The sequence below is a fragment of the Lipotes vexillifer genome, unplaced genomic scaffold (genome assembly GCF_000442215.2).
Source record: "Lipotes vexillifer unplaced genomic scaffold, Lipotes_vexillifer_v1.1 scaffold1258, whole genome shotgun sequence".
In the NCBI taxonomy this organism is placed as follows: domain Eukaryota; kingdom Metazoa; phylum Chordata; class Mammalia; order Artiodactyla; family Lipotidae; genus Lipotes; species Lipotes vexillifer.
Window position 1 is genome coordinate 866,935 of NW_006773444.1, and position 25,941 is coordinate 892,875.

The window sequence follows — 25,941 nt, forward strand, 5'->3', positions numbered from 1 at the left end:
GCTGGCAGGGAGCTAGCTGTCATTTCCAAAGAAGACAAAAAAAGATCAAGTGGTTCGATGGTGGAAAAGGATGGACTTCCTAACCAGGGGCTGCATATCTCATGTGGGCGCCAGCTGTTCCCCGGGCTGAATGCATAGAGACGTTTCACCATCGGGAAAATGCAGCCCTGGATGGAACCTGCTTTATAAGGCAATATCCTTGCACAGCTCAGGCATCCTGACGGAGGGATGCACCCAGGCTCGATGTCCTGTGTGTGTGTGCGTGTGTGTGTGTGTGTACAGTGAAATACATAGAGCTAATATCCAACTGGAGGTGGGAATGCTATACATGGTGCTTATTAAAGTCCAAAAGGAATCCCAGGAAACAACGAAGAAAGCCTGATCTCAGACAGGGTGTGACAAGAAATGGAAACAAAATGAGCCTTTAATTGTGGCTGTTGCTAGACTCAAATTAAGCTGTTTCCCCTTCTGGTGCCTCAGTCTCCCCTTCTGCGGGAGCTTGGCCACTGGCTGTAGGGTCAAAGATTCTAGTCCGTTAAGTCCCCCCAGCTCTGGAGCACAGCCGCCTTGGCATTCACAGCTGGCCTGAGCGAGCTTAGCAATACAGCCTATACGATCGCATCATTACTGTGCTGTGCTGTGCTGCGTGGGCCACCTGTGGGCATTGCGAGGACAGTTCTAATTTGAGGGACATTTATTTGCTCCTAGCCGGCTGTCTCCACCCACACGATGCAATTCTGGCTGAAGTCTAACCACAACATGAATGATTAATGGGTTAAATCATTCTTCACGGGTACCTGCCTGGCATTCGGAGTGCATTCACTGTTAACTGGACACACTGCATTGTGCGTTGAGAGAGGAAAGCTGCAGGGAAGAGGCACACACATCCCCAGGCAAGAATGGAAAGTCTGGAAACCCAGCGCCGACACCAGAGACCAGAGAGGTGAGGCGTCGACACAGATGAAACGAGAGGCACGTACGTGTGGGTCTCAGGTCGGAGGCCTCGGAAACAGCGCCTTCCCCAGGAAAGCCGAGAGGCTCTGCCACGTCTGTGTCAGGAGGAGGGTAGGGTGGGGGTGGGGGAAGCACTAACTGGGGGGGGGCCCGAGCAGTGCCTCTGGGAGGTTTCTGTGGCACCTGCCGTCCGACACCTACGTGGAATCAACAGGGATTACTTCAGAAGGTTAAGCCCAGAGGCCCTCTGCCTCCAACGGAAGGTACGTCACCATCACTCAGCCACACCGAGAGCACCTCACAGCTCCAGATGCAGACACACCTGGAACCAAGGGCAGCCACACTCAGCACGAAGCCCAACCTCACCCGACATCAAATCCAACCTCATCCGTCACCAAATGCAGCCACACCTGGAACCAAATCCAAACACACCCAGCACCAAATCCAACCTCACTCAGCACCAAATCCAACCTCTCTAAAGTTTTAACATTTTATATACATAGGGTCCTATCCTTGGGTTAATTTGAATATACTGTGCAGTTGCCATTTGTTTCTGAAAGGCACAAGTATTTTTAAAGGCTGAAATTATTATTAAAAGGTCCCTAAACAGCTCTGTCAACTTAAAAGGAACTCTTTTTCTTCACATTAGGCTTTTTCAGGTTTTTTAGCTTATTCTTGTTGCTTACATCTATTATTACCTATTACAGATCCAATAAACCCTTATTTGATTTACCTCTTTAAGCCCATTTATACTATCAACTCTTCCATTGTTTGCGGTAACAGTTTTTAAACTTTGTTTTGAAAAGGATCCTGGGCTGGAGAAAGGGTGGGGATGTTCCCCAGGCCAGTCTACCTCTCAGACCAATGGAGCAGCCCTCTTTGATCTGTTCACATTGGGAATCTATTTACCATTTTCTATAGAAATGGTTATCTTCTGCTAAGAAAGTTTTTGAAAGTTAATGACAATATAACGAATGATAGGAGTTACTAGTATCATAAATTGTGCTCGTGATTATTTCTTTAAAAAATACTGTCTTCAAGCTCTGAAGTTTAGAATCTTCTAATAATTGATGAGTCTACACTTCATGCCCTTCATCAGACTATTAATAAAAATATTAAGACATCATTTCTTCATCAAGAAATATATCCATTATTCCTTCTCTTGCTTATAGTCCTTTAGACTTAGAAAAATATTAATTTCCTCATATATACATATCATTTCCTCCCTCAAAGGGCACATAAGCCAAGGCGTCTGAATGAGTGTGGTTTGCTTGGCTCAGGTAAGCACCTGACATGACAAGGCAGCCCCAAGGGCAAGGCAGGTGGAAGAATATGCTCTCTACTGGAAGGCTCCTTTTTGCTTACCAAGAAATTTGGGTCGAGACCCAAATCCAGCCAGCTGCAATACTATAGTGCAAGTTCCAAAAAAATTTTAAATTTCTATCTGCAGCTGTCTGAATACACAGAGAAGCTCAGCATATTTTGTTGTGGTTTGGGCTACTTTTTCAAAATTATTATCTTTTAACCTAAAGCCAAGACTCTGGTTAAAAGTTCTGCTGTAGTGCCATTATTGTACTTTTAATTCATGGGGATTGCTGATGGGGATGGAAGTCTGCTTTGAAATGGCCACCAAGACCGCTGACCTCAAAAAATATTCAAAGTTATTGACAGGAGGAAGGGAGCTTCTGGCCTCCTCCTTAATCCACAAAACAGAAGTCTATGGACCAGAGAGAGACCCACAGCAGTTACTACCATGCATACCTCCTCTTTGTGCATGTTCCTTAGAGAGGGAACTGTCCCTACCATTTTCACTTTAAAATGCCCATCTCCCTTTTTCTGAGACCCCTGTGAGTACCAGCTGCCCACCCCCAGGCCATGCTCTCCAAACTCGTTGCACACACACCTTTGTCCTTCAAGGCTGAATCGGGAAGTCCTTCCAGGGGTTAAAATGGGCTGTCTGGCCTGGGTTGGTTGGATTCACCACATCTACACTCCCTAACCATGGATGCTTCTTAGAATTTCAACAAGGACTCTCAATCTGAGTTCATCATCCATTTATGAAAAGAGTGGGGAGAAAGCTTGGAAGGCGGAATGGGAGTCTCATTATCAAAAAAAAAAAAAAGGAAAACCAGGTTTATTTGAAGGAGGTTCTGATCACATTTCCTTCAAATCAGATAGTTACTCCTTTGGGAAAGATGATGGACTGACATGAAATATTGGCTGTATCTCCTTAGCAAAATCGATTCCCAGGCTGTGAAATGCTAAGACATTAAAAATCGAGGTATTGGGCAGGGGGAATATGCTGACCAACAGCCAAGGAGCTCTTATGAAAGGTTTAGGGACCAACAGTGCAACCACTTATCCTTGGGCGTCTTTTCCCTTTGGGGGCTGCAGCCATGAGATCAACGGCAAAATGTGAGGCTGCCCGGAGACTGAATGGCACTCCTGTGGTGGCTGAAGCACTTGAGTCAGGGGCTTATCTCGGTCCCTACATAAATGAAACAACAAACACTGAATGCTTTTAGAATAAAATTGGCCATCCCTGGCTGGTGGACCTAGAGACCCCCATCTCTTCTCTCCCTTGTAACGTGAGGGACTAGGTATCATGGTCGAATACGTCTCTGCTCACAGACACCAGGATTGCACCCTCTTTACTCTGGCTTCTCTTTTTCTCAAAGAATACCATATAGGAAAGCTCAATAAGTGGAGATCAATTTCAAACAGGGTACTCAAAAAATGACTGAACTGTTGTCACATGATCTGTCGTATAAACGCCCTGGGGTCGAGATGTCTTCCATACCAGCATCCACGGGCGCCATCCTGGGACTCACTCCCTTCCGTCAGGGAGGCGCTGTCCCCCAGCCACACTCACCAGCTCTCCATCACTCGCACTCTCCCGAGGCTCCTTGACCAGCACGCCTTTCCCACCTTCTAAACGCCTGCATCACCCCCAGAAACTATACCTGTAGGATATCCTTGACTCACAACCGTTCATTTCCAGACTTTCTTTCTTTAGCCTAAATGTTTTCTGAGTTAATGCCATCACGGAGGAAGCCAGGACAGGGGTGAGAAGCAGCACTGAGATGCAGGCCAAGCACCCAGAGGCGCGTGGACGCCATCACTCACCCGTCCTGCCCTTCCTGTCCTCCTCCCTGCCCTCCGTGCGGGGGGGCACCAGCGGGCTGGATGGCGGGGGCTGGGGTGCAGGGGGAGCTGGTGCACGCCTCTTCTTCTTCTGTAGGTCCATCTGTGACCCCAGAGACACCTGCGAAGCACAAGGGAGGACAAACGGTCAGTGTCAGGGTGGCTGTGCACGTGAGGGAGCTGGCCGGCGTGACGGGTACCCCGAGGAGGGCTGGCAGGTTGCCTGCCGGTCCCCATTCTGGAGCTCCTGGGCAGGCAGTGGAGGCATATGGGTGTGAGGGCTTGCTGGTTGCCCGTGAGTGGCCCTGAGGGGGTCCGGAGATGCTTAGAGATGCCCCCCGAGACCCCTAGGTGGCAGGGGACGGGGGCTCTGCCCCGTATTTCCTAGGGGCTCCAGGCAAATCAGAAGACTTGGAAATCTCTCCTCAGCGTAACTATGAGAAAGGGGATCCTGAGTTCTCACTTAAATGCAAAGAAGAACTATTCCTTCTGGAAGCTTTACCAAAGACCCCTGCAGAGGAAGGACAGAGGGCATCTCTGGCCTTACCCTTGGCCTTTCTCTCGCTCTCCTGCCCCTGCAGCCAGGGTAGCAACTGTCCACAGGCCGACCGCCCCGCACCCAGAACTGCAATGGATTTGCCAGCCCATGGGACACGGGCATATGGGACACCACGCTCCCACCCAGCACGGAAACCCAGCTCCTCTGGGAGACTCAACAATGAGAGATGCACAGCTTCTAACGGCGGCTTGTTAGGATCGAGCAGGTCTCATTGTTGAAGGGGAAATCCGTTTTGTCTGCAAGGCTGGATTCACTGATTCCAGGTCTCTGTTCCTGAAAGAGCGCAAACTGTTCCTCTCCTCTGCACTACAGACAAAGCTTTCCTGCATCCACCCTCACCAATGAAACTGCATGTAAAGAGCACTGCGCCACCTGCAGAGGATGTGCAAGGGCCGACAAGATGCCTGTGCTTGGTTCCTGCCCTGGGGGGCTTACAGCAGCCTCAGACCCCCAAGTCCAAGGAGGCCCTGGTCCTTTAAGTGCTTGTCCTGGGAGGGGTGCTGCCAACACCACCTGCTGGGCCTCGAGTCCGTCTCTTGGAGCTCCTTGGTTTATCAGCTCAGGTTCACAGTGGATGGAGTGCGTGTCTCCTCCTCCCAAGGAGGGGAACCTCCTCTGCTGGGCCAGACCTGGTGGTGTGTGTGTGTGTGTGTGTGTGTGTGTGTGTGTGTGTGTGTGTGTGTGTGTGTGTGTGTGTATAAAAGGTCTTTTACAACTTCATCAGTAATACATATCTATTGCAATTTTTTTTTAATTATAAAAGGAAGAAAAAAGAATCCCTTAATTGACACTCGGTTAACTACTAACAATTGGCATACGTTTTTCTGGTCTTTCTGTTTTCTTTTAGAAGTCATATTTTTTCTATCCTTCTACCACAATACATTATAACCACCTCCTATACCTTTAAAATTCCATGTTTTATGAAAAACATGGACATGAAAAGGCAATCAGTTCCACAAGGCTTAGAGTCAAACCCACAGCTCCTAGCCCACTCCAACAGCAGCCACTTCAAACTACTTTTCGTCTAGCATTTACTCCGTTTTTCTACATAAAGAGCTTATGCTGCTGTTTCTTGACTTTTCCCATGTTAGATTTTGGCTTCCTACTCCAGAAGTTCTTTGAGACACAGGCACACACACAGACACACGACCCCACACATACTTTTCCTCCCCAGTCTTTGAAAAAAAGTTAGAGCACAATATTCAAGTTAACATTCACTATTTAGTTATCCATATAGTTATAATAGATATTATAATTATGAAAACAGAAATTTTCTTCAAGAGCAACCTTCTGCGGCCGAGACATATAATGTGTATGTTGACTACATTTTCTTTCTAGATGAACTTTCGTTTGCTCTGAACTTGGTAACTGATTTGTCTTCTTTCCTTTTCTTCTCACTGAGTTTCCTGGAAATTCCTTTACCCAGATTTTTTATCCTTTGCTTCCTGGATCCTATGCCTTTTTAAAATTCACTTCTTCATTTTAGGGGGCACTTTCTATCAGCTTTCTGAGACAAGATGGGTATGGGGTAAAATTCTGAGATCTTGAAAACCTAAAAATGTTTGTGTTCTCTTACACTGAGCAGCCAGCATGGTACCTGTGAGGTCTACACCAGAAAGCTCTCTCAGGAGGCTCAGCTCTCACTCCACTGTCTTCCAGGCTGCAACCCTGCGATGGGGACACCCACCCCCATCCCAGCCCCAGGCTGGCTGGCTGTCTTCCTTCCTTCCACAGGCTTGAGCATCTTCTCACTCCTTGAGCCCTGGACCATCCTGGCGTGCCCTGGGTGAAGCTGCTTTCACCCTCTGCTGGGTCATCCACGGACCCCAGCCATCTGTACATCCTGCGATTCTGCAGAATGTTCTAGTACTCTTCCTCAAAGATTTTTTTTCTTCCTTCTCTTTTCTCCTTTCTTTCTGGATTCCAACTAGTTGAACGCTGCAAGTTCTAAATCAATTTTCTAATTTTTCTTGAATAGTCTTTGTTTTAACTGAAATACAGTTGATTTACAATGTTGTGTTAATTTCTGCTGGACAGCAAAGTTATTCAGTTATACATATATATATATATATATGTATATGTATATATTTTCATATTCTTTCCCATTGTGGTTTATCAGAGGATATTGAATATATTTCCCCGTGCTATACAGTAGGTCCTTGTTGTTTATCCATCCTATATATACTAGTTTGCATCTGCTAATCCCAAACTCCCAGGCCATCCCTCTCCCTGCCCATCCCCTTGGCAACTACAAGTCTCTTCTCTATGTCTGTGCGTCTGTTTCTGTTTCATAGATGGGTTCATTTGTGTCATATTTGAATATTCTTGACTAATTAACATTTTTCCCTCCTCTCTTAGAAATGCTCTTTTTTCATTATCCAACTCTTCTGGCTTTTAAATTTTTGGTTACTATATTTTTAATGTCCAAGTGCTCGTTCTTGTTATTTTTTTTTGAAATAGCTTCATGTATGTTTCCTGGATACATTCTCTTCTCTTTTCTCTCTGAGGCTGTTAATTTATATCTTTAAAAATATGTCTTTCTACTCAGCCATAAAAAAATGAAATAATGCCATTTGCAGCAACATGGATGGACCTAGAGATTGTCATACTAAGTAAGTTAGAGAAAGACAAATATCATATGATATTGCTTATATGTGGAAACTAAGAAAATGATACAAATGAACTTATTTACGAAACAGAAATAGACTCACAGACATAGAAAAGAAACTTACAGTTACCAAAGGGGAAAGGTGGTGGGAAGGGATAAATTAGGAATTTGGGAGCAATGTACACACACTACTATATATAAAATAGATAAACAACAAGGGAACTATACTCAATATTTTGTAATAACTTATATGGGAAAAGAATCTGGAAAAAAAATATATAACTGAATCACTTTGCCATACACCTGAAACTAACACAACATTGTAAATCAACTATAATTCAATAGAAAGTGTCTTTATTTTCATTTTCTTCTGTTATACACACTTTTTCTTAAAGTTCCTTTTTTCTCTCTTTGTCTTGGCCTCTTGTCTGTCACATCCTGACCTTGCCTCAATTTCTGGTGATGCTTGGCCAACTGATCCTAATTAAGTGTGTTTCTGTGGACAGGGTCTGTGGACACTCATGGGATTCCATGTGGGCACCTGGGAAGAAATCTGGTGAGCTCAATGGGGGATCCCCAAATATCCATATTGGTAGGATCCTCTCTTCCAACCTCCTGCCTGCAGGTGGCAGCTGGCCTTGCAGAGTAGGGTCCAGTGGGAAGGCCTGGGCTCTCATGTAGCACTGGGCTTCACTGCTCCCTGATGTCCTAGAGTCAGTCTCTCTCCTTCCTTCTTGTCTGGAGTTCATGGGCAGACCTGCGGCTGCCCATGGCAGGGTGGGGCCTGGAGGCTTTGCTGCTTCACAGCCAGACAGCCCGTCCTTGGTCAGCAGCTCTCCTGCCCACTGCTGTGCAGAGGACTCGCACCCACTGTCCTGAGTCTCGTGGAGGCCGGGCCTCTTCTGATGGCCTCTCCACCCGGCCCGCACCTCTCAACTTCTTCCGCTTTGCCAGGAATTTAGCACCATCAACTCATTCTAGCTCCAAGTGTCTACCGACAACCGTCCTTGTTCCTTCTCCCCTTCTCTTTGCCATCGTGGACTAATGCTTTTCATTCATTTTAATGGGGTTTTGAGAGGAGAGAGCTAGACTAGCTCATTCCATCAGCCACGTTTTCCCATATCTTTTAAAGGCTGCCCAGTACTGCATGGATTCCTCCAGCCACAGTTCATTCAATTCACCCCCTCTTTCTTTGGTGGGATATTAAGACTGTGGTTTTGGCTATGACAGATTAAACTTTGTAGACCTCCTTTATCTTTCCCATATGTCTTTTTCTTTCTCTTCTTTTCCTTTTTTGAGTTTCCAATACATTTCTTGACTGCAACCTCTGAGGTAAGGAACATGTAAGGCTGGAGGAAAATCAGATTCAAAAACTGTTTCCCAATGTTAAGAATCCTTGTCACGTGGTAACCTCGCACTGAGCTCGGGATTAAAGTCATCAGGACTTTTTGAAATAAATGGTTGTCAAAGCTTTCCACTTTTCTGTTAGTGTCTGCGCACTACTCTGGTCCTTCGTTCTCACTGGGGCCTGGGTGCCCAGGGGGTGTGCCCAGGCTCTTGGGATACCCTGCTCGGGGGGGACCCCGGTCAGGGGTGGGCCGCCTGCTCTTACCATCTCCACCTGTCATAATCCCATCTCCCGCTTTTGTCCAGCTGCGGATGATGATGTTGAAAGGCAGAGAGCCTTGGCTCTGGTACCTGGGTTTCTTCGTTCAAGGGCAATATCCATCCATTCATTCATCATGGTGCTCAAATGCTATGGATCTGCCTGCCTGTATTATTTTCTTGTACACGTTTCTCAATCTCATCTTGAAAGATGGTGAGAGACTTCATAATTTGTTCACTTGCTCTTTCCATTAACCAACAAGCCACTGTCGATTCCTTATGCTGTGACAGGAATGACAGTGGATTCAAAGACAGATAAAGTTCCTGACCTCACACTGATGTCCACCATCGAATGAAGGAGAGAGAATTCTATAACATTACATGATTTTCTTTTGGCTAGAGACACTGCCAAGAGCTGTAATTTGGGGCTGACTTGGGGACGTGGCTTCCTCTGTGAGTTCACGCTGGTTGATCAGCGCCCGCTAAGCTCCCACTGACGTCTGTATAATAATGACGTGCTCCGGATTCTGCCTAGTGCCAACGTCAAGTGGGAGAGAATTGAAAAAACAAATGGATCAGGGAAGCAATTCTGGCTCACCAGCTTGGAAAAGCAGTTTTACCCGTTGAAAGAAAGTTCTGGCTCACTCCTTGTTACAAGATTTGGAGAAACATCAAGACCCTCAAGCCTTTGCCAAGACGGCCCAGCTTTGCCCCTGGCTGTCACTTTCCCAGAGGTAATCACAGCCACTCGACAAACAAAGGCTGGAGACGCTGTGTTTTCCCAGCACACGGCTATTTCTGCTCAATTAAGGTAATGTCTTTGCAAAGTGTTTTGGCAAAGTCTGAGACTCCAATCAAGACAAGATCTAATGGGCAAAAGTTTTTTTCTGCAGCTTTTGTTAGTTTAAGGTGTTTAAACAAAAGTGTTCTGGTAGATGTATTTACAGACTTCTAGAAAATATTGTTAACATGGGCAGCAACGGAGATTTATTAAACATTTACTAAGGGTGCCAACAGTACCTCATACGACTACCTCAGAGAGGTAATTTCACTATCTCTGTTTTACAAAGGAAGAAATTAAAGCTTGTAGGAGATTACTCGCCCAAGGTCCAACAGCTAACAAGTGGGCAGAGTGGAGATTTGACACTGGTTTCAACCATTCTCCTCATGTGTGGAAGAAATAACTCCTTCAGTTTTGAGTAGAAATGTCCATTCCTAGGATTCCATAAGCAACTAAAGCCCAAGAAATCCTCACTGTTCCACGTGGTACAGTATCCACCTGCTGGATACATCAGAAGCCAACCTGTGCTTTACTTTAGAAAACAGTTTTAAGGCCCAACGCCTACCTTTAGCACATCCTTTGAGGAGCACTTGAAACCTAGTCCTGCTGACTTTCTAGAACTTGTACCTACCACTGTTTTCCTTCTTAGAACCAGGACATGCTGTGGCCACTTTTAGTTAGGCGGGGCTAATTTTACCCTCCATCCCCTGTGGTGACCAGTAGCCAGGAAGCGTTCCCCAATGTCAGAACCAGAGCCCCGGATTTCTTGGTTTTTTTAGAAAGCATCCATTCCACTGTGGCTGCTTTGGTCTCTGAATCTCATTGTATCAGTCATGTGTAATGTGACTAGACTCAGAAAATTGTTTAAGAGGGAAGGGAAGAGCTGATGTAAAGAGACTGAGTAGGACTCTTACCATGAAACCCAGGGCCACTGTCCCCACCTTGGCTTCTGCACCTTGCTCAGGGCAAAGCACTTGGTAGGAACATAATCAAAAGTGACTGAATGATAGTGTATGTGTGTGTGGGTGGGGGGGGTGTCTGTGTATGTGTGTGTGTGTGTGTGTGTGTGTGTGTGTGTGTGTGTTTATTTTCCACGCTCCTTTATAGTTCTCATCTACATGCATACACATTTTCACATTATTCTTGGAGGAAGTGGACATATTCCTCTAGGTTTCAAGTGTTTTAGCTACAGGAGACACATCACTATGTTATGAAATAAAATTCGTACGGTTTTCAGCACTTTGCATCGACTTATGTGTTCATTTGTTCTTTAGTTCATTCTTTCTTCCATGCATTCCTCCATCCATCCATTCGTCCATCCTTCCAAGCACATGGGTACTTGGTACCAAGCTCCATGTTAGGCACCAGGCACACAGAAGTGAAAGAAGGAAAACCAGGGCCATTTCTTTCAGCCCCATTGAATGGATGGCTCATGTGAGCTTGACTGTGCTCTACTGGGTTCCTGCTTCCTTGCCTTTTCTCAAGCTGTTCTTTCAGCCTGGAATGCCCTTCCTTTCCCAACGCTTCTATCAATCTTCTGCCCCTGCTGAAATCTCCCTCACTCTTTAATGCTGCTTCTCAGAGAAGACCCCAGAAGTCCCCTGGGTGGCAGTTAGTCAGTCCCTCTTCCTGCCCAGATGCAGGAGGGGAGCATTACTCAGAGGACAATCCTTAGCTTCCCCTCCCTTGGTTTTAGCTCACTGCTGCCATGCCCAGCTCCCCTGTTTGCCTCTGAGTTCTGCACAGTAAAGGGCATGAGTTATTAGTCTCTGAATTTCCACAGTTCCTAGCCTAGGGCTTTTGCGCTTTAGGAATCAAATGTTTGTTGAATACAAGAAAGAATGAAGCAGGCATTTTATATAAATGGAGTATGTTATGGAAGGAATTTACAAATATGAGAGCCTGTAAGCACATCACAGCCCTGGCCCTGTATTCTCATTTCTGTTTTGTGCAAAATGAAAATACTCTATTGTTTTTACGCTGACAAATGAAAGTCACATATGCACACTAAAAACAGTTCAAATAATAAAGGGGCATATAAAGTACTAAGTGAAACTCCTACCTCACCTCTAGCCCCAAAAGATAACCTCTGTTCAGCTTGATGTGTGTCCCCTCAGTGTGTTTTCTGTGTATCTATATACGTGAATATTTACAAAAATGGGGACATGCTCTCTTGATGACAACTGCTCTTTTCTCCTGTGATGCTGTCCATTGTTGGGTGCGGATCTCTCCAAAGTCCTGAGGACGGGAAGGGCCCACCCCTGCATGGACCACCCATATTTACCTGTCCTCAAGGTTTGGCATTTCTGTTATTTCCAATTCATTGCTCTTTCAAATACATTTGCAAAGAGGATCCTTACATATTGATCTGTTTCCACTTTGTTCCCTTCTGATACGGCTCCATAAAATCACTGGCTCACAAGCATAGCATATTTTTTTTTTTTTTTGCTGTATGCGGGCCTCTCACTGTTGTGGCCTCTCCCCTTGCGGAGCACAGGCTCCGGACGCGCAGTCTCAGCGGCCATGGCTCACAGGCCCAGCTGCTCTGCAGCATGTAGGATCTTCCCGGACTGGGGCACGAACCGGTGTCCCCTGAATCGGCAGGTGGACTCTCAACCACTGCGCCACCAGGGAAGCCCAAGCAAAGCATTTTTAAACGAACTGAAATCAGGATCTCGAAGTGATATCTGTGCTCCCATGTTCACTGCAGCATTATTCACAATAGCCAGCATGTGGAAATAACCTAAATGTTCATTGACAGAAGAACACGTAAAGAAAGTGTGGTACATTCACACAACGGAAGACCATTCCACCATGAAAAAAGAAGGAAATTCTTCAATATACCACAAGGCGGATGAAACTTGTGGTGCTAAGTGAAATAAGTCAGACACAGGAAGACAAACACTGTATGATTCTATTTACATAGGGATCTAATAAAATAGGCGAATTTATCGAAACAAAAATCTACAAACCTGTAGATTTTTTTTTTTTTTTGCGGTATGCAGGCCTCTCACTGCTGTGGCCTCTCCAGTTGCGGAGCACAGGCTCCGGACGCGCAGGCTCAGTGGCCATGGCTCACGGGCCCAGCTGCTCCGTGGCATGTGGGATCTTCCCAGACCGGGGCACGAACCCGTGTCCCCTGCATCGGCAGGCAGACTCTCAACCACTGCGCCACCAGGGAAGCTCCATAAACCTGTAGATTTTTTGATGATGCCCATTCTGGCTGGTGTGAGGTGATACCTCATTGCAGTTTTGATTTGCATTTATCGAAACAAAGAGTAGAATGGTGGTTGCCAGGGGCTGGGGGAGGAGGCTGGGGAGCCACTAACCAATAGGCGTTTCAGTCAAGCAAGGTGGGTGAGCTCCGGGGGTCTGCTGTACAACCTTGCACCCAGGGTCAATAGCAATGTATCATACACTTAAAGATTTAAGCGAGTGTGTCTCATGCTAAGTGTTCTTACGACAATAAAATAAAATTTAAATAAAAAACATGAGACGTTGCCCAATAGACCTTCAGAGAGGCTGTATTAGTTTAAACCCTCATCAACACCCTCCTCCCTGCATTCAACAGCAGAGCAGAGACAACCTTTCTGGTTTTTTATCAGAGTCAATGAAAAGTGCCCTATTAACTTTTTATTATTTATTTATATTATTTTTTTAAACATCTTTATAGGAGTATAATTGCTTTACAACGGTGTGTTAGTTTCTGCTGTATAACAAAGTGAATCAGCTATACGTATACATATATCCCCATATCCTCTCCCTCTTGCGTCTCCCTCCCACCCTCCCTATCCCGCCCCTCTAGGTGGTCACAAAGCACCGAGCTGATCTCCCTGCGTTATGCGGCTGCTTCCCACTAGCTAGCTATTTTACATTTGGTAGTATATATATGTCCATGCCACTCTCTCACTTCGTCTCAGCTTACCCTTCCCACTCCCGGTGTCCTCAAGTCCATTCTCTAGTAGGTCTGCATCTTTATTCCTGTCCTGCCCCTAGGTTCTTCAGAACCATTTTTTTTTAGATTCCATATATATGTGTTAGCATACGGTATTTGTTTTTCTTTTTCTTACTTACTTCACTCTATATGACAGACCCTAGGTCCATCTACCTCACTACAAATAACTCAATTTTGTTTCTTTTTATGGCTGAGTAATATTCCATTGTATATATGTGCCACATCTTCTTTACCGATTCATTTGTCATTGGACACTTAGGTTGCTTCCATGTCCTGGCTATTGTAAATAGAGCTGCAATGAACATTGGGGTACATGACTCTTTTTGAATTATGGTTTCCTCAGGGTATATGCCCAATAGTGGGATTGCTGGGTCATATGGCAGCTCTATTTTTAGTTTTTTAAGGAACCTCCACACTGTTCTCCATAGTGGCTGTGTCAATTTACATTCCCACCAACAGTGCAAGAGGGTTCCCTGTTCTCCACATCCTCTCCAGCATTTATTGTTTGTAGATTTTTTGATGATGGCCATTCTGACTGGTGTGAGGTGATACCTCATTGTAGTTTTGATTTGCATTTCTCTAATGCCTAATAACTTTTTAAATTGAGATTCTTTAAATGCTAGGATTAGCATTTTTTAATGATTAAAATGATTTTTTAATGTTTACTTTTGTCTGTGTAAGAGAAAGACTTTGTAGTTCTATCCATTAAGCTTTTTCTGTCTCCTGTGGTGTTAGCCTTTTTTTTAATAATATCAATATGTACGTGAAATACAAATATGTTGTGAATATTTCCCCTAGCTCCTTATGGCCTTTTAATGTTCTGCTTTTTTTTACTTTTTTTGGAATGTGAAAGTTTATCTAATTCAATCTGTCAGGTGCCCCCTTCTTTTTCTTTTTGTTTCTAACCCTGTGCCATACTAAGAAAAGGCTTCTTGATTTCAAAATCTAAAAGTCCCTATTATTTTAACGGAGTTTCCTGGCTTACTTTTTCACACTTTTATTTTATTTATTTTTATTTTATTTTTTTGCGGTACACGGGCCTCTCACTGTTGTGGCCTCTCCCGTTGCGGAGCACAGGCTCTGGATGCGCAGGCTCAGCGGCCATGGCTCACGGGCCCAGCCGCTCCGCGGCATGTGGGATCTTCCCGGACCAGCGCACGAACCTGTGTCCCCTGCATCGGCAGGCAGACTCTCAACCACTGCGCCACCAGGGAAGCCCCACACTTTTATTTTAAATCAACCTGGGCTTACCTTTTTACATGCTCTTCATTTCCCCCAAAGTGATTAAACGAGCTTACAGCACAAATGACAACTAGTTTATAAATCTGCAGCCACCTACATTATCGTAAAACAAAATTCAATAATATCACACACAGAATGAGGTGTGAAAAACTGGTGTCGTGACTGATGTTTCCTTTCGTCCTCGAAGCATCTCATGCAGCAAGAATCTGGCCTGCTGGAAATCTCACCTCTTCAGAACCCAGACCAGAACCATGCAGAACTGTGCTGCCAGCTCACGTCCGGGGTCAGCTGCAGGAGGCTCCTGCCCTGCCACCCCTGCCATGTGTTAGCATACGGTACCCCTGCCAGGCTCCTGCTTAAGCTCTGTCCCTCGAGTCATCTGATTTTACTTCCACAAAATAATAAACCCAGAGTTTCTGGGAAGAGTCAGTGTCAGATCTGAGAATTCAGAAAAATTGGTGATGCAGTCTAGAAAGATTTCCCTCTGTACTTTTTAAATAACTTCTACAGAAAAGAGACTTATACTTTAAGGGATAAATCCTTAGTCATCTAAGTCAGTTATTTCTTTATCATGTTCTCATTTTCCAGGGACACCAGGATGCCAACTTTATAGTATAATGAGGTTGCTCCGGATTAAAATTTAAACCTACATTTTCAACTATTCCTTTTACATAGTGATTATTCCATCTAATTTTCCTTTAAATACACTTGTACTTTTAAGAGAGTGGGCACAAGGATTATGAACAAGAACAGCCTAGAAAAATATATCAGCAAGATGAGAGCGTAGCACGGTGGTCGTGCTTGGACCCTGGAGGCAGAAAGCCAGGTTAGAGTTTTGTTTCCACCATGAGCTGTGTAATATTGGATAAGTTGCTTAACCTCTCTGTGCGTCAATTTCTCCACTGGTAAAACAGGGATGAAAATAGTTGCTGTCTCTTTTGGTGACTGGGAAGATTAAGTGAGTCATATCATGAAAAGTACAGAGGATGCTGTCCTCACTGGCGGGCAGCTTCTACCAAGATCTTGCACCTTCTTATCCTCATCATCACCCTCCGAGTCAATGGCAGACCAGTGGGTCCCCGGACAGCTGGAGGTCACCCCCAGAACCAGACCTGGCTGGACCCAAGTCTTGGTTTCAGCTCTTACAGGGAATGGTGGGGTCCTCGGAGAACGGAGTCAAGCTCTGCCTTCCTAGTTAGGTTTCCGGAGGTTACATGCACTGACAATACCGCCCTGCAGAACAGTGTGGCCGCCCTGGCAGCTGCGAGTAGCACAAAATCTAAGCCAGCTGCACACGCTTGCTCAGATACCAATGTCTCTGTGCCTCACTTTGCGCTTTTTTTTAATTTTTAAAATGCTTATGGTAAAGCGGTTTCTCTCTCTTTTTTAAAAAAATTAATTAAATAATTTATTTTTGGCTGCGTTGGGTCCTCATTTCTGTGCGAGGGCTCCCTCTAGTTGCGGCGAGTGGGGGCCACTCCTCATCACGGTGTGTGGGCCCCTCACTATCTCGGCCTCTCTTTGTTGCGGAGCACAAACTCCAGATGTGCAGGCTCAGTAGTTGTGGCTCACGGGCGCAGTTGCTCCGCGGCATGTGGGATCCTCCCAGACCAGGGCTCAAACCCATATCCCCTGCACTGGCAGGCAGACTCTCAACCACCGCGCCACCAGAGAAGCCCCACTTTGCGCTTTTAAACGGAACAATAGTAGTGTCCACCCCACAGGGCACCACGAGGCATCACATAAGCATTAAATGTGTGCTCAGAAATATCCCCAGCTGCTAGAAGTGATGCTAGAAAGTGATATATATCTGTTTGCTCAAGAAACAGGAGTCAAGTTGAATAACATCAAAGAACACAAAATCTTAGAGCTGGAATTCCAACTCTTATTTTACACATGAGAAAGCAGAGGACCAGAGAAGTTGAATGACGTTTTCAAGACCGACTGCACCTGACTCACCTTGATTAATGAAAGAGAGAGCGATGATGCTTCCCAGCTTATGTGCTAGGAGGAAGGTGCCGCACTGAGGCTCTCCTATGCAGCCCCATTGTCTTGTTTAATTATCAAAACCACCTCTCACTGTCCAGAAAAGGGAAGTGAGCTTGGAGGGGCTGCGTCACCTGCTGAAGGCCGCAGAGCTGACTGCTGTCTGACACTTCTCTGTGCCACCTGCTTACAAAAGCAGAGGGGGGGGACACATAGTGGGCTGGCCCATGGTCTCCCACATAACGCTCTGCCTTGAAGGTGGACTGTTTGCTTGATTTGCTGCTGTCTCATCAGCACTGGGAAATGTCCTTGGCATATTTTGGGTGCTCACTAAATATCCATTAACTGAGTCAATGCTGTTACCAAAAGCATCCATATGATGAAACCAGTATCTGTTTTTCCTTTAGGACAGGTACACTCATTGGGTGACTTTCTAAGTGCCTATTATGTGTCAGATACTGACTTGGCACTGAGAATAAGAGGTGAGCGAGACAGACAGGACCTTGGGGCTGGTTTTATTGGAAGGGACGTGGGTGATGACCAGACGTCTCGTGGACAGTCCTTGCCACACGGGACACCCCTGGAGAACCAGTTTAGGGGGAAGACAAGGCTTTTGGTTTTGGCCACGCCTGTGGAGCTTTCTGGTGGGCAGGCTGGAGGTATCCCACCGAGACACTCGCATGGCAGCGGCACCGAAGCGAAGCACGAATGGGACTTCCCAAGAAGAACGTCGGGGAAGGAGGGAAAACACAGCCCTAAGACGGTCTAACTTTCATGGGGCTGCTTTAGGATGGAAGATTCTGGAAGGCCGCTGGAGAGTTGGAAGCAAGCCGAGGGGCGCAGTGACGTGGCGCAGGAAGTGACCGGCAGGGTCAGAGGCTGCCGAACTCGGGCAGGGTAGGGGTGTAGAACGCCATCATGCAGGGGGTAGCCGGCCCTGGGAGGAACGGGGCACCCAGAGCAGAGCAGCATGGAAGAGCCAGATGGGCTGGGCGGGCAGCCCGGGGTGGTGCGCAGCGGCAGGGGGTGTGACAAGGATGAGATGGGGCAGCAGGAGGACAGGCGAGGGGCTGGGGGCTCACTTACGGGGGCCTTTCGCCTGCACATTCCTCCTCGGGCTCCTGGGACCTAAGCCAGCCCCAGGGGCGGTCCTTGGGCCACTTCCTTTTGCCCCAGAGAATTTTCAAGGTGATTCCTTCCAGATTCAATGCCTTTAATGCCACCTTTGTGCAGAGACTCCCAAATTCACAGCTTGGCCTGAATTCCTCCCCTGAGCTCCAGGGTCACACACCTAAATGCTTGCTGACAACAGCACCTGGACATGGGCATCTCCCCATGTCCCCAACCAACCCCTTGCTTCTCTCCCCAAACCCGCTCCTACCCCAGGGTAATGGTCACTCCCTATTTCTAGCGGTTCACGGCCGGATGCCCCAGGAGTTTTGGAGGAGCCCACACCCCTTCAACAGGCGGGTCTTTCTCTGTGTCCCTGTCACCACTTGCTTGAAGCTACACTCATCTCTCACCTGAACAAGTGTGGCAGTCCTTCCCTGGTTTCCCTGCGCCCACCCCAGACCCTTCCACATGGAAAGCCGGCCACGCTCTGCTCAAAAGTCCGCAAATGCCTCCAGTCCCATGTCGTGCCTGCAATTAACATGCGAGGGCAAATATCTCCTCAAGATACTGATGTCATTCCTTTTGGGAACATACCCAGAAGTGGAATTGCTGGGTCATATGGTAGCTCTATTTTTAATATTTAGAGTAATCTCCATACTGTTCTCCAGAGTGGCTGTACCAATTTACGTTCCCACCAACAGTGCAGGAGGGTTCCCTTTTCCCCACATCCTGGCCAACATTTGTTATTTCCTGTCTTTTTGATAAAAGCCATTCTGACGGGGGTGAGGTGATACTCATTGTGGTTTTGATTTGCATTTCCCTGAGGACGACCGATGTGGAGCATCTTTTCGTGTGTCTGTTGGCCATTTGGATGCCACTTGTGACAACACGGTTGGACCTTGAGGGCATTATGCTAGGTGAGATAAATCCGACAGAGAATATAAGGAATCTAAAAAAGCCGAACTTGTGAAAACAGTAAAATGGTAGTTACCAGGGGCTGAGAGGTAAGGAGACAGGAAAGAGGTAGTTTCAGGAAACAAACCTGCAGAGCGCAGATGAATAAGCCCTGGAGACCTAGTACCCAGCGCAGCCATCACAGACAACGATATTGTATGATAATCGTCAAACTTGCTAAGACACTAGATCTTGATTATTCCCACAAGAATAAGAGAAATGATAATTATGTGATGGGACGCAAGTGCTGACTGTTGCTACAATCAGATTACAGTATATAAATGTATCAAATCTGCATGTGGGGCACCTTAAATGTGCACAATGTTATACATCAAATAGATTTCGATGAAAATGAAAGTAAAATCCTCTGGCAGAAGCAGCTGAGGTAACTGGATGGGAGTGGAGAGTGAGCTCTGGGGAGAGGCAACCTCTGCTGTGAGATCTGCCGTGGAGCAGACCTGCGGGTCGGTGTGGACCAGGCTGGCACCTGGAGGGGCTCCAACCCGCTGGCCAGGCGATGGAGCTGAGCGCACCCACAGCTGCGCTGGCCCAGCTCTGTTCTGGGCACCTACAGAGACTGTGCAAGAACCCACACAGATAGCAATGATGCTGGCCACGGCCAGTGCCTTTAAGAGGAGGAAGGGGAGGTAGCATCCAAGGAGGAAACAGAGTTCCAAGTCTGGGGCTTTAGGTCAAAGAGCGTCACTCGAGGAAGGAGCAAGCCCCAGAGCTGGCCGCGGCTGGCCCCTGCGAGTGAAGAAATGTCGCTGCCGTATCAGTACACAAAGGATGTTGCAGCCATCAAGCCATCACGTTACAGCGGCCCTGACGGTGAGCCCTGAGGGAACTCAGGACGGAAACAGGATGCCCTCAATCCAGCCGTCAGCCACTGCAGCCCAGCCCAGCGGTGCACCCTGAGGGGACTCAGGATGGAAACAGGATGCCTGCCATCTAGCAGTCAGCCACTGCAGCCCACCCCACCAATGGTGCACCCTGAGGGGACTCAGTATGAGAAAACACAGGACACTGGCCCCAGATGGCTGAGGTGCAGAACAAAGGGATGGTTTCAGTGAGCCCAGACTCTTGCATCTTCCCATACATTGAAAAGCGCTAAATTCCTTAACTTGAGATGTCTGGTTTTCTTTAATTAACAGTAATCTTTTGATGTTCCCACTACCTGGTCTTTGTTGCAAAAATTCCTATATATCCTGGTTCCCCCCTTACCTCTTTGGAGCAGTCCCTCAGAGCAACCCGAGAGGCTGTGCCCTGCGTTTAAGTCCTTAGTTTTGTCTGCCACATATAACATAATTCTCAAATTTTAGGTTGTGCGCTATTTTTCAGTAGACACCCCAAGGGCATGTTTCCATTGGGATTTGCTTGTTTCTTCTTGTTTACTCATTTATTTAGCTGTGCTTTTCTCAAGGATGCTTCCCTTCCAACGCACCCGGAGACACAGCCCTCAGCTCCAGTCTGCTGAGCCAATCTGTCCTCCAGGGGTGTCTAAACACCTGCCCTCTAGACCCCTCCCCAGGTGAGAGAGCCCTTGGGGAACCAGGGCTCAGGTATTAGTACTAACGTGTGACTTTCCTTCTGGGAATTTGGGGAGGGGGGTCAAGGAGATGGTGACATCATATCCTGATTTTACAGGGGTCCCTAAATCCCACCATAAAGAGTACATCCACCCCGTCACCAATGACATAAAATGTGGGGACCCTGAATCTTAGATTTCCCTGTACAGTCTTAATTTCAAAAGTTTATCTTGCTGTCAGAGGATATCCCACCATTTAAATTTGGTCACTCTTAATAAAGTAGCATTGATTCTGTGTGAGCGGACATCATACTTGATGAAAGCAGTATCCTGGCTGGGTGTTATCTGGGCAGATGGTTGGCACAAATTCTAATTGAACTGATATGTAACCATTCCACCCCTAAAATGAGCCCTTCTAGGAACTATACAAGCCATACCTCATAGACCTATGCCCAAGGTGTGGGGAATTTTTATCAGTTATTTGCTACCATTAGATGACTAAGGTCACCATAGTTTTGGCCATGGAAATTCCAGTATCCATCCAATGTTTTGGGATTCTGCTTTATTCTTAGGCTACTAAGAAAGGCTGAGATCTTAAAAGTAGAAATTTGGAAACAGCCTCAGTGTCTACCACATGGAACTGGCTAAGTGCTTTATGGTGGACTGGTTGGCTTTTACACAGCCCTTAAAATGGGGACTGTATTTATGAACTCCTGTGGAAAAGAGCCCCAAGATACATTGTTAAGTGAAAAGGTATAAAACAGTTTGCATGGTATGTTTCCATTTGTGTAAAGAGGAAGCCATTGCTTATGCACAGACACACACACACACACACACACTGTATCTGAAGGGTACAGGGTGACCTTAACTATACTACTTGTTCTTGGGGAGAAGTGAGGGGGAAAAGGATGAGGAATAATTTTCACTCTATATCTTTTGATATTTTTGGAATTTTGAAACATGTAAAAGTATTACCAGTTCAAAAAATAAATTTAAACAAAACCTTAAGAAAAAAAAAAAGAAAAAAAGAAAGAAAGGCTGAGAAGACTCCACCCAAACTCTGATGCCTCAGGTCAACTAAATGACTCCCTTTGGTTGTTTATATTCCATCAGCTAAAATTAAAGCCCTCTTCACAGGTGGGAGCAGGCAAGCTGCCAGGGAAAACAATTTCTATCATCACCATCTTTGGTAATTCCAGAAAGAAAAACACTGAGCATGCTTCATGGAAAGTTATGAGAAAAAACAAAAGTTGCTATTCCAGCACTTTCTTTCTACCTCAGTTAGAACAAAATGCCCTAAAACAGAATACTGATTATGAGCTTTTGGTTTTTAAATAGAGATTTTTAACATGGAATCCTCAAGTCTGATTTTCCTTCCATTTCCCACTGTGTACCAAAGACCCTTATAGCACTTCAACAGACATTTATGAAGGGTTAATTTTTCTTCTAAAATTGCATCAGCCAGAAATCTGTGCAGAGATAGTTCTCTGTAGGTTTACAATCTTTTTGTTTTTGTTTTAATTTTTTCTGGCTTGCTTTTCTTTTCGTAATTTTTAATTTTATTAGAGTATACTTGATTTACAATGTCATGTTAGTTTCAGTTGTACAGCACAGTGATTCAGTTATATATATGTACATATGTATATTATTTTTCATTCTTTTCCCTTATAGGTTATTACAAAATATTGAGTATAGTTCTCTGTGCTATGCAATAGGTCCTTGTTGATTATCTATTTTATATTGGGTTGGCCAAAAAGTTCATTCGAGTTTTCCGTAACATCTTTCGTAAAAATCCAAATGAACCTTTTGGCCGACCAGATATATAGCCATGTGTATCTGTTAGTCCCAAACTCCTAATTTATCTCTCTCCCCCTTTCCCTTTTGGTAACCACAAGTTTGTTTTCTATGTCTGTGGGTCTAATTCTGTTTTGTAAAAAAGTTAGTTCCTATCATTTTTTTTTTTTAGATTCCACATATAAGTGAAATCATATGATATTTGCCTTTCTCTGTCTGGTTTACTCCACTCAGCATGACAATCTCTAGGTCCATCCATGTTGTTGGAAATGGCATTATTTCATTCTTTTTTCATGGCTGAGTAATAATCCATTGTATGTATGTACCACATCTTCTTTATCCATTAATCTTTCAGTGGACCCTTAGGTTGCTTTCATGTCTTGGCTGTTGTGAATAGTGCAGCATGTATCTTCAAATATAATCGTTTTTATGTTTAAAGTACTGGCAGAAAAATTTCTTCTTTTAAAATTTCACACTCAGGCATGCAGGAAAGTTGCCACTCACTAGCATCGGCACTCCACGGGCAACCCCTCACCTCTGCCAATGCTTCCCGCGTTCTCAGCAGAGCCTGGGACTCTGGCAGAGGAACAAAACAGGGGTCCATCCCACCTACGACCCACAGATAAGACAGGAGATGGGGGGGCATAAGAACTAGAAAGAAGCACCGGTGGGTAATACAGGATGCAGGCCCAGCAGGGGCTCCCCTAACAAGCAGAGGTGGCAACAGGCAGGTTAAGCAGGTGACAGCCTCAACCCTCGAGCAGATGATGCCCCTGTCCTCGGGATGGACCCCCACCAGCAAACAGCACATCATTTCTTCTTCCCCTGCCAGCATTAGTACCCTGGTCCACCACCCCGCTTTGGCCAGCTGGTCTCTCAGCCAAAACCGAGATCTTGTCTTCAGAGCAAAATTAAGAGCCTCCTTTGACTGCGGCCTCTCTGAGTCTCTAAACCCCGGCTTCCCCTGAATCCAGGCAGCAGCGGCCTCCTCACCACCTTCCCACAGCCCCGCAGTCCTGGAAGGATGCTCCGCTTTCTGCCCCAGCTGCTCTCCTTCCTCTGCTGCTCCCCCGGCTCCTCTGGCCTCCTCCCCTTTCATGTCTTACCCACTCCTCCATTCCCAGCCATCCCCTACACGCGGATAATTCTCAGACTGCCCAGTGTGACCACCCCCCTCTCCCCACCTCGGAGCTCCACAGACAATCACCAAGTGGCTTCCCCTGCGCGTCTCCTGAAGACACAGGTCCCAAATCATCACCTGAACCTACAGACCCCTCCGACCTATCCCCTTCCCATACCTTTGGATGTTGGGTGCGTCCCAGGTGCTGGGACCCCTCCCGCTGGCACACTTCCTTCATCGCATTGCTCATGAAGGGCTTCGGGTCTTTTCCTGAGCCTCTCAAAACGGTGTCTCCCTCTCTTCTGCTGCTGCCGAGTCTCAGGCCCAGAGCAACCCTGTCTGGATTACTTTAAAGGTGTCTCACCTCACGGTCCGGCCTTCCTTTCTCCCTTCTCTGAGTCCGTTTCCACAGTGCGCCCAGGTGCACGGGGATCACTTATTTACTCAAAACTTCCCTAAATACCGACTAAGCGCCAGGCACTGTTCCACGCAAGTGGAGAGAGCCTCAACGAAGACAAATTCCTTCCCTTGACTCCCAAGCTCACCTCTTGGTGAGGAGACAACAGGAAGAAATACCTGGATCATTTTAGGTGGTGACCCATCTTATTTAAGACAGAAACGTGCTTTTGCGGGCTGATGATGGAGGGCTCACCTGAGCAATTAAACAGGAGGGTCAAGAAAGCCCTCTCTGAGGAGGCGGACATCTGCCTTGAATGATGATGAACAGGAGAATATTACAAGCGAGGACAGGAGAGGGTGGGAGCCACTCGGCTTCGTTGCCACTACAAGAGGACAGAGAGGCCACTGAGGCCAGAGGCCCTGCATAGCGCTCCTGGCCTCGGAAAGAAGCTTGGCTTTATTCGGTGTCACTTCCTCCTTAAAACTGTAAGTAGGATCAAGCCCAAATGATGCCTGCAGGAGCCACCCAGCTCCTCGGGGGGTGGGGGGCAATTCTTCCTGTCTCATCTCACCCCCCCTGCGGGCCTCACACACCTCAGCCTCCAACACCACCACGGGGTCCCCTCCACCTACGTCATCCTGTCTTGCATCTAGCAGACTCCTATCCACCCTTCAAGACCCCAGTGCAATGTCCCATCCCCACCAAACATAAACATCTGCCTCTCGCACACCCCAGGACACTTGCACCTGCTGTGGCTGCCCCATCACTCATGCCTGACTTCCCCCTGGACTGTGGCCTCCACGAAACCAGGGGTGAAGCTTGTCCACCTGTGTTGCTCAGCACCTGAGTCTGGCTCCAGGCAGGACAGGCAACAGCCCCCAACACATTTTGGCAGGTAGGAAACTAAGAAGGTGCATTTCTGAATGGTAAAGACCCTGCCTACGTAACGCCGTGTATTTGTACCACTCTCTTCCCACTTATCCACAGGGACACAGAGCAAGCATGTCCCAGGAAGATGTGAGGTCATGGCCATATCCTGTTCACCTGCACTGGGACCATTCTAAACAGGCTCAGGTGGATTAGCCAGCATCCCACAGAGATTTTCAGGTGGGCATCCATTGCCATTTTTGCCAAATACTCTCTCTCTCACACACACACACACACATACACATGCATAGGCTTGGATACAACTTAAGTAAAGCTTGCAAAAGCATTAGAGAGAAAGACAGAAATGCTATAGGGTGGGTTTAAAAAGTATATTCTGAAATAGATTCCACAAATAGAGTCAACAGATCTTTGACAGCGGAGCAAAGGACAAAGGAGCAATGGAGAAAACAGTCTTTCAGCAAATGGCTCTGGAACAACTGGACATCCACACGTAAAAAACAATGAATCTAGACACAGTCCCTACACCCTTTTCAAAGAGTAACTCAGAGTGGATCACAGACCAAAAATAGTAAATGTAAAGCTATACAACTCCTGGAAGATAATACTGGAGAAAATCCAAATGACCTTGGGTTTGGTGATGACTTTTGAGATACAACACCAAAGAAATAATTGGTGTTGTATAAAAGAAATAATTGATAAGCTGAACTTCATTAAAGTTAAAAACCTGCTCTGCAAAAGACACTGTCAAAAAATGAGAACACAAGCCATGGACTGGGAGAAAATATCTGCAAAAGATACATCTGATAAAATTCTGTTATCCAAAACATACAAAAACTCTTAAAACTCAACAATAGAAAACAACCCGATTAAAAATGGGCCACAGACTTTAACGGACACCTCCCCAAAGAAAATATCCAGAGGGCAAATAAGCATATGGAAAGGTGCCCCATATCATATGTCATTAGGGAAATGCAAATCAAAATAATGAGATACCACAACACCATAGTGTCTAAGCTTCATCACTAGTTTTGTTGATTTTAGGGCTAGGATTCCAGCCGTACTCTGAAGCTACAAGCAAGTGCACCAAGTGTAAACCAATACTCAGAATATGTAACAAAAATAAAATATAAAGCACATAAATAATGAAGACTTAATCAGGCTTTATTATTCTATCGGCTATTAGAACTACGTAATGAAAATCAGGCTTTTATGAACTACCACTGCTATTGTGTCTAAAGTTTCCATTAAGAAACCACGGTCCTACTTTGGTCTCTTCTCCCTCCAATAACTGTATCTCCCCTTACAAAACA

The 25,941-nt window shown here is 46.1% G+C and overlaps 1 protein-coding gene across 1 annotated transcript in view; it reads right to left on the reverse strand.

Moving 5' to 3' along the window:
* Positions 1 to 25,941, reverse strand: part of COBL (cordon-bleu WH2 repeat protein) — a 447,965-nt gene that overhangs the window by 243,293 nt on the left and 178,731 nt on the right. The window contains exon 7 of the mRNA XM_007448340.1: positions 4,081 to 4,219. Coding sequence (XP_007448402.1) covers positions 4,081 to 4,219 — 139 coding nt within the window. The remainder of the gene's footprint in view (positions 1 to 4,080; positions 4,220 to 25,941) is intronic.